This window comes from Durio zibethinus, chromosome 11 (genome assembly GCF_047325235.1).
Source record: "Durio zibethinus cultivar Kanyao isolate XHJ-2024 chromosome 11, ASM4732523v1, whole genome shotgun sequence".
Classification (NCBI taxonomy): Eukaryota; Viridiplantae; Streptophyta; class Magnoliopsida; order Malvales; family Malvaceae; genus Durio; species Durio zibethinus.
Window position 1 is genome coordinate 21633273 of NC_143172.1, and position 11553 is coordinate 21644825.

Consider the following 11553-nt stretch of genomic DNA (forward strand, 5'->3'; position numbering starts at 1 on the left):
TTTACTACGTATTTTTCTGTCTCTTCAAAAATTCAAAAACTTTGTCCAAATTTCTTGCTTTTCAATTGCCTTTGACTATGAATTGCTATTGTTTAGCGTCCATTGCTTGGTTGTTTGAGGCTTGCTTGATTGTTCGAGATTAATTGTTGTGCTTAATTTTGCTCTTTGCCTCTATTTTGATTAGCAATTACTATTGTGCTCAATTTTTATTTTTTTTTATTAGAGTTGATGACTTTAACGAAAAATGTAACAAAAAGTGAACTTAAAAGCACGTGTAAGCCACAGCAATAACTTAGTATTTATTTGAACAAATTCAAAAATTTTATATCTTATATTAAATCAAATTAAAGTTAAAATCTTTAATTGAGCAACCACCTAAACTTTTGATTCCAAATTAAACATTTAACCTAAGTTTCACCAATATGTTATAAAATTTTCACACTCTATGGCAAATCACTTAAGGATGATGTTTGTAATTATAAGAGAGTTAAGAATGATTGGAACTAAGCTTATTGATGACAATAGATTCAATCAATTATAAGGTCCTTTTCTAAAACTTATTGGAGCCAAGTGAAATGGGTGTTAACACATAATAACAATACGAAGACTTTTGATTACATCTTTCGTCATCTTAAGCTTGAGTGGGAGTGCTAATAGGTGACCCAAAATATTGCTCACATTAAATAATGCAAGAGAAAGATACTCAAGCATGATAAGGAAAAATGCTTAGCACCAAAATATGGCAATATGGCCAAAGGCTCAACAAGCAAATATGAAAAAAAATGTCAACTACTAAAATTGTGGAATATTGGGTCAATCTGCATGTGATCGCATTAAGCATAAAAAAAATAAAACTCATATCTAGATATATAATTATTTAGTTCACATGTTTCTTATTGCTTATTCTCTCCTTGGATTGTAGATACAAGAGCAACAAAATAGGTAACTGTGAGATAGATCATGATTTGTATATTATCATTGAGTACTTACTGGTAGCCATTAAATTACAAAAATTAATGGAAACCAAGAGAAGGTTTTTTATGTTGGAACTTACCAACTCAAGTTGCATAATGAGTGCACCTTACTTTTTCATGATGTGTTGCATACATTAACAGCTTAAATGTAATTTAGTTCAGTTTTGTTGAAGTTATGTCTTTCTTGTTCTTTTTTAGGGAAATCAGTTGAATCATTTAGGAAACAAGTTTTACAGTCACGGCCCTTTAAACAATTTTTTTTTATATTAGATTTGAAATATAATAGTAGTTAGTTGCATCCTTTTTTGATAACATTTTTTATTCAATTAAATGACATAAAAGATTGTGCCATATTGGGCATTAAACGGTGACTTATTTAGGTTTTTAAAAATATTAGTCTACCTATCTATGAAACTTGCCTTCTAGGTAAAGCTTACAAAAAAACCTTTTGGTAAGAAAAGAAAGGCAACTTAGCCTTTGAATGTGGTTCATCCAAATATTTGTAGATTTATGAAAGTGAAGAAACATCCATGGAGCCTATTATTTCTTTACTTAGATTAAATGATTGTTCATAGCAAGTGGCTAAGAATAATTATTAAATCAATTTAAGATATGTTTGGTGCATAAGATTATGATAGGATATGATAAGATAATATTTTGATTATCATTAGATTAAACGATATTATTATCTTGTATTTGATGAACGTAAGGATTATGATAAAATAATTTATTTATTGATTAAAATTATCTTTTTTTAAAATTTATACAATTTAAATTATTGATATAAATTTTAAAAGTATAATAGGACATATAAGTTTAATCCATTGATTAAAAATAATCCTCTTCATTTTGAAAAAAATTGAAATATCTTATATCAAAAGAATGATTAATCCTCCTTATAATCCAATCATTTTCTTTAAATTCAAATAAAATATAACATAAAATTATTATCATCCTATTCTATCATCATTCTATACATCAAACATGGTCTTAAAACATTATACAAGAAATAAATAGGTAATTGACAATTTCTAATACTCTTAACAAAATTGGCTTAGTAGAGTGGAGGAAATGTACATATATTTTAGACATGATGAGATATTTGATAGAAAAATCAATCTCCAAATTGTTTTGTAAAGATGTTATTTTGATTGTTATTTACATCTTAATATTTATTTCTTCAAAGTTCATTCTTTCAACTCCATATGGATTATGAAACGGTGAAAAACCATATTTAAAGGCTTAAAACCTTTGTTTTTTTTCTTTTTTTTTGAGCCGCATGAAACCTTGGTTTCAGTTAGATATGTTCACGATACCTTGATTGTTCCAAGGGCTTTGTGCTGTGTGATGATCATCTTGATGTGGATGAATGAACTAGAGTTTCGAGACATGGATTTTCTAGAAAAGGATTTTCTTAGTCTTGGTGAAGTTAAAATGGGATCTTGAACTGCAAGAGTTGCAAGAACTTGAAAAACGATTTCTTCAAAGGTCGGAAAGCAAACGGCATTAAATTAATTTTAAAAATTTAGATTAATAATGAAATAAATAATTTTAAATTTGCTAATATTTTATACATATTCACAAATATATAAGTAATTAAAGGGCTATTAAGAAAGGTCACGAAATTAAGAAACATAAACTATAATAAAATATTTTCTTGAGAATATTTTAAAATTAAAAAAAATTATATTTAATATATTGACAATGTATTAATAAATTAAATGTTATCAATTTTAAAATTTTACTGATCTTAAAATAAATACATAAAAATTTAATATTTTTTAAAAAATTTTCATCATTCGCATCGTCTAATTCAATAATAATAGATAAACTAAAAAACAAGACAACCCAAAAATCCCATACGATAAAAAGACGAAAACTGAAAAGCAGAAGCTTCCATTACCTGACCAACAAAAAGAAGAAAACAAGAATAAAAATGAAAAAAAAAAAAAAAAATCCTCATACTGGGCACAAAAAAGTAAATGAAACTATATTTCAAAAACCAGCTAATCACTCAGACTATCAATCTTCTTTAGATATCAGTCCATATCAAAACTGCAGTTATTTTACAACTCAAAACCAATTAGACAGCATTAAAGGAGATTAAAGCAGATCCATAAAAGATCAAAAGGGTTTAAAGAAAAAGAAAGTAGAGATAAAGAAAAAAAGGCCGACTAAAAATGCAAAAAAATATAGCAGATGGAGGGAGCTTTTTCTCTTAATACAGATCACTCCCGCGCCTTTTTGTTTTTTTTCTCGTACTTCTATATAGCCCAATAGCATCTAGATATGGAACAGAGAATCTACAGTTCCTAGCGTTTATTATTTTCGAGATCTGGGATTTTCCAGGAAAAAAAATGTTATGGTGGGATTTCTTGATTCCCGAGAAAATCCCTTGACCGAAGTATTTTCGAGGGTGTTCCTTTTATACACCTGTAGTTACATGCTTCACTTTGCTTCTGTTTTTTCCCCGAATTTTGCACGTTTTGGTTTAGTCAAGAAAGCAATAAATGTATTGATCTTTTTCATTGATGTTTGGATTACTAGAAACTTTTTTTTTTTGAAATATTTGAAACTGTAGAAGCAAATTCCAATTAAGCTGCTTCGTTTTCATGCAAAAACATGAAACCCGTCTCTCAAAATCCTCCAAAAATCTTAGCTAATATTTCTCTTTGTCAGAGTTATCTCTTTAAGCTTGTCTCAATTACTCTGTAAACCCCCAACCTGCAATTTTTTTTTTTTTTTTTGTATCCTTCCAGTTCTTACCACCCATTTTGTCAAGCCATAATTTTATTTTGTTTTCATGGTTTTGCTATAAATAATCCCTATTGCTTCTTCAGTTGCTCACATTTCACCTAGTAGGTCCCTGTTCCTTGATCCTCTGTTATTGTATAGAAGTTTTCGTTGAGCAAGATGGCAACCTTGTTGAGTGTTTTCTCAGTGAGGAACCTGCTGGTTTTGTCACTGGCTCTGAATGTGAGTTTAATTTTGAGGGTCATGCTCTTGCATGATTCTCAAAATGGGAGCTTTAATGGCTTCTTCTTTGAGGAGCAGAATGGACCACAGGAAGAGGCGCATGCTAGCAAGAGAAGACGTCTCTCCTCTTCTGTTTCCTCTTCATCATCATCATCTTCTTCTCTTACAATGGCTCAAGGTGACGAAGATAGAGTTATCAACCTTGATCAGTTAAGTGTTTTTCTTTTTCAATTAATTTGTCTTTCTGGAAACATTCTCCCCATGCCTGTATGTTTGACATTTCTAGCACTGCAATATTAACATTTTTACTGCCGCTTTAGCTAAGCTTAATTCTTAAGAGATGGATAAAAGGGTCATTTCATATGAAGAGGAAGGCAGGTAACCGGTGATTTTGCATCCCAAAAGAGTCAATCATGGCTGTTAGTGTGATTTCAATTCAACATAAATGCGCACATAAAAGAATTTTTTAAAGCGTTTAGTAGTAGTATTTTATTATTGTGCTGATCTATTCAGTTCGTGCAATTGGGGGTGGGGTGGTTTAAATTTTCCTTGAGGTAAATTTTTTGGCCACAGTAGACAAAGACAGCTCCTTTGATGAGTTTGTTGAGATTTTCAATGGAGCATATTGAGAGCTGAGCTGCCTTTTTCTGGGTAATTGATGACTGTTTTTGTCATCTCTGTTCCCAAATTGAATGAGAGGGAGAGATCAAGCCTCAACAAAATGCAATATGGGTGGTGGTGCCATCATTCTTCCCCATTACACCTTGTGGACCTCTCAAATTGCACAAATCAAATGGGACAGTTCAGCTTTCAGTTTGCAGCAAGTGAGATTCCCCCACGGTGCAAAATAGCACAAGGCATTGTAGGCTTGGAAGTAGAAATAGAATAGTAGATGCATATCTGTTTTTTGTGGGGCCATCACCGTCTGAGTGTCCTTGGGCACGCTGCATGCAGCTCCCTTTCCGGCCTTTGGTAAGATCTAAAGGGCTAATGCTTGCTCTTGGACTTTTGACTAAATATTTTTAGAACTTTTAGAAGCACCTTATGCTGTAATCAGACTTTTTTAAGCACCTCTTTCTTGGACTAAATGCAATTAGTGGGGTTGTCTGGATCTACCACCTTGGCCATTGAGGTGGGCCCTATCTTAGATGTGTGCCAAAAATGAAGTCATCTCTCGGTCTTTGCATTTAATCACATAGCAGAACACAGTACCCTATGTCCATCTGATGTAAGCCATGCATACACATGTAATCATTATCTGCTGATGAGAGGGACCCGCCACTTCCCGCCTACGCACACTAGCTCCTGCCCCTTTCATTTCTGGATTTCCAAATGGCAGGTGATGTGGGATTTCACTACACATACCAGTATTTTAACATCATCCTGTACTTTTAACAGTTTTACCCTGTCTGTATTGTATTTGTATTCTTGTTGGAATGCTTTGTTACCAATTAGCAGAATATCTATAAATATTTTGAAACACATGAAATGAGTGTAACGGATGCATTGACAGGTTTTCTAGCTTGTGTAAACTTGATGTCTTGTTGTTTTACTTTTAATAATAATGGTCCAACATTGTGATTGAAATTCAAAAGTTTTTTATTTTATTATTATTTTTCTAAATGCAGTGGCGATCCGACAATGTACGAAAGCTATTGGCAAAAGATGGGAGACGAGACCACCATTCTTATTCCTGGATGGCAGTTCATGAGCTACTTTTCAGATGCCACAAACCTTTGCTGGTTCTTAGAGCCTGAATTTGCAAAGCAAATTGTCCGATTACATAAAGTAGTGGGCAATGCAGTCACGGAGAACCGGTATATTGTAGTTGGAACGGGTTCAACGCAACTCTTCCAAGCTGCCCTGTATGCACTTTCTCCCACAACCGAGGCAGACCCCATTAGTGTGGTTTCAGCAGCCCCTTATTATTCTGTAAGTGTTATAATTAAACTTGGATTTTCATTTAGTTTCAACTTCAATACTTTAATCATCTTGAGTTTTATCCCCAAGATATGAAACATGTATTCTTAAAGCATTCTGCAAATTAGCTCTATGTTGGTTTTTAATCAATCAATAAATGCTTCCTTTATTGAAATTTCTTGACATAGAAGTTATTGTTTAGTAGCAATGTTGGTCCGTTATGCAATGCAGAAAAATTTATACATAATTGATTAGTTTAATAGTTCTGTCCCCTGCTTATCAATAACTTGCATTCAGTATGGAAGGGTGAGAACTTTCATTTCAAGATTTTGCCTTCCTGTCTTCCGGCATCACTTTCCTTTCCAAACAATTTTTGTTCAAGTCAATTGCTCATCATACCCTATGAGATTTGAATTTATTAGTGGGGATTATACTCTTTGATTTTTTTGTTCTATTTGATTTTGAATTTAGTTTGGGATTTTACCATTTGCCAATTTTATTTTGATAAATGGCAATTTTATTTATCCAAAAAACAGGACTAAGAACCTGCTACCAAAAAAACTGTACAAGCTATCATCAACAATACATCAAGATGAAAAAAAAAAAAAGCTATGCTTTATGTACAGGCAAAGAATTACAAATACTCCTGCTTTGACACAAACTGGCATTCACAGTAGTAGTGTTAACTTCAATGAATAACTTATGCAATGTGTATCTGCTGGCTGAGATATTTTAACTTGACATCAGTTTTGTTGATTACTTGCAGTCCTACCCTGTGATTACTGACTGCCTCAAGTCCAGACTTTACGAATGGGCAGGCGATGCCCGGAGCTTCAGCAAAAATGGCCCTTACATAGAAATCGTTACCTCCCCCAACAATCCTGATGGATATGCAAGGCACTCTGTTGTTAACAGTAGAGACGGGACACTGATTCATGATCTTGCCTATTATTGGCCGCAATATACACCAATATCCTCTCCGGCCAACTATGATCTGATGCTTTTCACTGTCTCAAAGAGCACCGGTCATGCTGGGATGCGCATTGGGTAAGTTGATCATATTGATTATCAATGAAAATTCTTTGGACATATCTGGTTAAGTCATTTCCTTTGCAAGTAATGTTAGTCAATGGGGCTGGAACTTTTTCATTGTTGTGTGACCATAAAGGGTGTAAGCATGTCCTTGAACAAATTGATCCTTTGATGGAATTTACATGAGAAGTAGGATTGCAATTGAAATGTTTTATCATTTTAGTTTATATTGGACCTATTTCAATATTATTACAAATGACAAGAATTAATTAGAACACATCTGTTAGATATTAAGTCAAATTCTAATTGGGAATCAGTTTGAATTCTAGTAAAACTATATTAGTTAGAGAATTACTTGATAATTAAGTTTACTTAAAGATAAATATTTAATGGATAAGAATTTTTAGTAAATAGGAATTATTGGTGATCTAATGGAGATTTATAAATATGGAGTGAGTATTAACTTTTACTATTATGCGAGAGAGTTATAATCATTGTGTGATCTCTATATGCGAGATAGGTTTGTAGGGATATGAAAAAGAGTTTCTTCTAGAAAACACCAATTGTATGGGATAAAAGATATTCCATAGTTATACACTAGGGAGCATGGAAACTATGATTGTTTCAAGGGCTCGAGGTTAATGATTGTTTATGGTGTTTTAACTCTTTGTAATCTCTACATTTATAGTGAATTTTCTCTCTTATCTGTGAATGTAGGCAAATGGCTGAACCATGCTAAATATTGCCTCTTGTTTATGATTTATTTCATATTGATCTTGTTGTGGAATACGTTCCGCTTAAAAAATCCCAATAACATCTCCAATTACAAAATTTTTTAAACCTGAAAAAAGAATGAATGAAATGTACTACAACGAAGCAAGTTTGACCCAACAATGGTTACTCATTATTAAGAGGATGGAGCCCTATGGTTGAAATCCCTTCCCTCCTTAGACTAACTCAAATGTACCAAAAAAAAAAGAGGAAAATGAAATGTACTACATTCAATGGTTATGTTATCTAATTTTGCCAATTCTATATCTTATAGATGGGCTCTTGTTAAAGATGAAGATGTTGCAAGAAAGATGACAAAATACATAGAGCTCAACACCATTGGTGTCTCGAAGGATTCACAGCTCAGAGCAGCCGTAGTTTTGAAAGTTATATCCAACAGCTGTGAAAGACCAAATGAAGTTGATTCCTTCTTCGAGTTCAGCTACTACCATATGGCCAAGAGGTGGAAGCAATTGAGACAGGCAGTGCACCAGAGTGGCTTATTTAGTGTGCCTGACTTTCCCCCCCAGCTTTGCAAGTTTCTCAATAGGGTCTTTGAGCCTCAACCTGGTAAGAGAAAGGTTAAAGATGATTAAGTGCATCAATTTCATAGATCAGAGTTTTCTTTTCTATACACCTTGAGACTAAAGTTACCTGAATTTCCTCCTTTGCAGCTTTCGCATGGCTAAAATGTGAAGGAGAGATTGAAGACTGCGAAAGCTTCCTTCGAAGCAAAAGGATCTTGACGAGGGGTGGCAAGCACTTTGGGGTTAGCCCTAAGTATGTTCGGATAAGCATGTTGGATCGAGACAAAAACTATGATACCTTTATAGAAAGGATGTCTATGATCCGAGCATGACATTCGAGACACCTCTGTAAGCAAAACCGGGGGGAAAGGGGAGTTAGAATTCTTTTGTAAATTGGCCAACAAATGAAGCAATAGATTATTTTTCTCCATTTGATCTATTAGAAAAAGCTCTCTACTTGTTTGTATGCTCTAAAGAGTTAATCAGAAAATGGAGGCTTAAATGGGGCTTAATCTTCTTAATGGTGCCAGGAATGCTTGCATGTTTAAATGGCCAATAGATGCATGCAATCCTTTTAAACCTGTTTAGGGATCCCAAGGAACCTGAACTTAGGCTTAAATATTGAGTCCCATTTACTTAAAAAAAATCCACTCCTTCGAAGGAAATGGGTGATTAAAGTTGTTGAATTTATGTGTTGAAATGAACCAAAATACAAGCAGTGAAATCTAGTTGTGTGAAGCCATTCTTCCGGATGAATGCAGAAGTCAGAGCAAGGCAACATAGTTATCTATTTATTAGATCTCCTTATTGCAAGTAAATTAAATTGACGGGGGCTTTAACTGTTAGCATAGCCTGCTTCCTTATTTTATGATTAAAGTAAATCTAACATAAAAATGTAACGGTAATTGTATTTAATTACCAGAAGCAAATTATTTTTAACTAGTAATATTTGGTTTTTTGGTAATTGTACAGTTTTCCTTATGTTCTTGGTGATTTAGCATATAAGTCTTAAATTCAGAAAAGACCATGTTTTAATATCAATTTTGATCCTTCACTCTTGATGATTAAAAAGGTAATAGACAGACCAAATAAATTACTTCATTAAAGAAGGGGAAAAACCAGGTTATTCTCATGCATTTAACATTAACAAATAAAAGGAACAGATAAATGAAATTAATTACCTGATGTACGCACCAAAATGGCCAGAGTTCCTCGGATGATGAACAGTGAAAAGATGGTATGGGTCTGCAGATGGCTAGATCCTGAGCAAGTGCACCATTTCCTTGCTTTTTCTACATTGTGCCTGATCAATCCATCCATGAACGTTGTTCCAGGAAGCGTCAAGATGAATATAAATGCACCCTCTTTGGTCAGAAGTAACTCAAACCTGGGAGGTCTAAGAAGTGACTAAAAAGGGTACTTAATTACACTCAACTTGCTTCTGCCAACAACCATGATGAAGCCTTTCAACCACAGTGTAACCAATAATGGTTGGGAGGAAAACGGTTCTTGCACTGTCATTAGCTTTTCCACGGATCACCATTCACCTAATGCTGTCCACCGTTCCAAGGAACGCTCTGGTGGCCATGTTGCTTAGTCTTCTTTTTCGATATTGGCTCAAATGCCTGCACAAAATGATTAAAAAAAAAAGTAAGAACTAGGGATGCTATAATCACCAAGAACATGAGAAGGAAAACTGCAGATGCCAACAGCTGCGCATGCAAGTGTAAAACTCTTAATTTCATAGATCAAAGTTCAAATTTTCATAACGGTGACACTCCTAGACCAATGTAAATTATATACAAAAAAAGAAGAACTAGAGATGCTACAAGATGGACTCCCGGAGCAAATATAACTAGGTAGAGTCATTTAGTAAGAGTGTTTGCTTATGAATATAGACCTTGGATGCCAAGAAAGGAGAAGATCTCCATGGATGATGGTTGGAAAGGGCTAAGAGAATTTCTGAACATTCGATCTTTTCATTTGCAATAATTTCTTTGAGAGAAGGTGATGAAAGGTAATGTAGTTCTAAATCAGGATCTACACTATCTTCCATCTTTGACAAACAGATTTCTAAGCTTTGTATGATTTAATTAGGAGGCTTTCGTCGAATTTAAAGGCGATTAAGTGATATTATCGAGGTAAGCGTAGCAAAGGAATTGAAACGTTATCAAATTCTAATTACTACATTTTCACGTGGAATTCCAAGTTTTAATAGTACATAAAATAAAATTACATAAAAGTTAGAAAAGCAATGTTTAGATTTTACAAACAAAATTAATTATATTTTAAAAATAAAAAAATTAATTAAAAAACAATACATGTATCACTCTTAATTTTATTTGTAAAATTAAAAATTTACGTTCATGGTGGATTAAATACTAATTCTAAAAGTTAAATCTTCTATTTTAGTTGGTACTTTTTTTATTATTTTGTTTTTAGTTTTGTTTTTATTTTTTATTTTTAATAAAAATATAATAATAAATAACAAAAGTATCAATCGGATTCATCATATCACTTGATGTTAAAAGAGGTTAAGAAATCTATGATTTATTGGTAAATGTTTGAATTTTTTATTTAATTGATTAAAATTTAAATTTTGATAAACCTCAAATATATATATATAAAAAAAGGTAAGTACTACATACACATATGTAATTTTTTTTTCTTTTTCAAGTTTTATTTTTCTTCAATTTAATCTTTATATTGTCATTTTCAATTTAATCTTTATGTTATCATTTGTGTATTAAATCTATGTAATTGTTATGTGTATATAATTTTTTTATGTGAAAAATATTTCAAAATCTTAATCGATAAGGTTTCAAATGAAAAGGCTTTAGAATTCAATAAAATATTAATGTATTAAACAAGAAGACAAAACAACTTTACATGATATTTAAAACAGTAACCCTACTCTAATTTGTGAGGTCCGTGCGATGCTCAAGTTAAATATATATATATATATATATATATCACATGAAAATTAGAGATACTCAAATTAAAAAAACAGTTTGATATAAAGGTATTTTGAATAAGGATCAGCGGCCGGTTGATTTGGTTAGTTTAATCTAAAAAAATTAATAATTAAATTAATCAATTTTTATTCTATCAATAACTGAACTAATCAATAAAATTTTAAATAATCGATTTAATCGAATTGACCAAAAATCGATTCAGTTCGATTAATTTGGTTAAATAACTGAATTTTTCATCATTTTTTCTTTTATTTTGAATAATTATTTAGTTACAAATTCAATTCAATAAAACTCAAATTCACATACTATTCAAACTAAATTACTAAAGAATTTAATAATTTTTACAATATTTTACAAGAAAAAAGACAAATAAATACT

General features: G+C 32.2%; 1 protein-coding gene across 2 annotated transcripts; it reads left to right on the forward strand.

The window, feature by feature from the left end:
• Positions 1-3046: 3046 nt before the first annotated feature.
• On the forward strand, positions 3047-8666 carry TAR2 (tryptophan aminotransferase related 2). Of its 2 annotated transcripts, none has more exons than XM_022881578.2 (5): positions 3047-4159; positions 5579-5882; positions 6637-6917; positions 7948-8243; positions 8348-8666. In XM_022881578.2, the coding sequence occupies exons 1-5, from the start codon at positions 3888-3890 to the stop codon at positions 8530-8532; spliced, it is 1338 nt and encodes a 445-aa protein (XP_022737313.2). In that variant the 5' UTR covers positions 3047-3887; the 3' UTR covers positions 8533-8666. The 2 variants fall into 2 exon arrangements, with proteins under 2 accessions (XP_022737313.2, XP_089624431.1); XM_089768305.1 differs by lacking the exon at positions 3047-4159 and adding an exon at positions 4200-4922.
• Positions 8667-11553: the final 2887 nt, after the last annotated feature.

What these genes read in the sequence shown, in the direction of transcription:
- TAR2 (XM_022881578.2), top strand. Translation starts at nt 3,888, where the DNA reads ATGGCAACCTTGTTGAGTGTTTTCTCAGTGAGGAACCTGCTGGTTTTG. An exon ending in CATGCTGGGATGCGCATTGG is followed by an intron (nt 6,918 to 7,947) that starts GTAAGTTGATCA and finishes TATATCTTATAG; the next exon opens with ATGGGCTCTTGTTAAAGATG. An exon ending in GGTCTTTGAGCCTCAACCTG is followed by an intron (nt 8,244 to 8,347) that starts GTAAGAGAAAGG and finishes CCTCCTTTGCAG; the next exon opens with CTTTCGCATGGCTAAAATGT.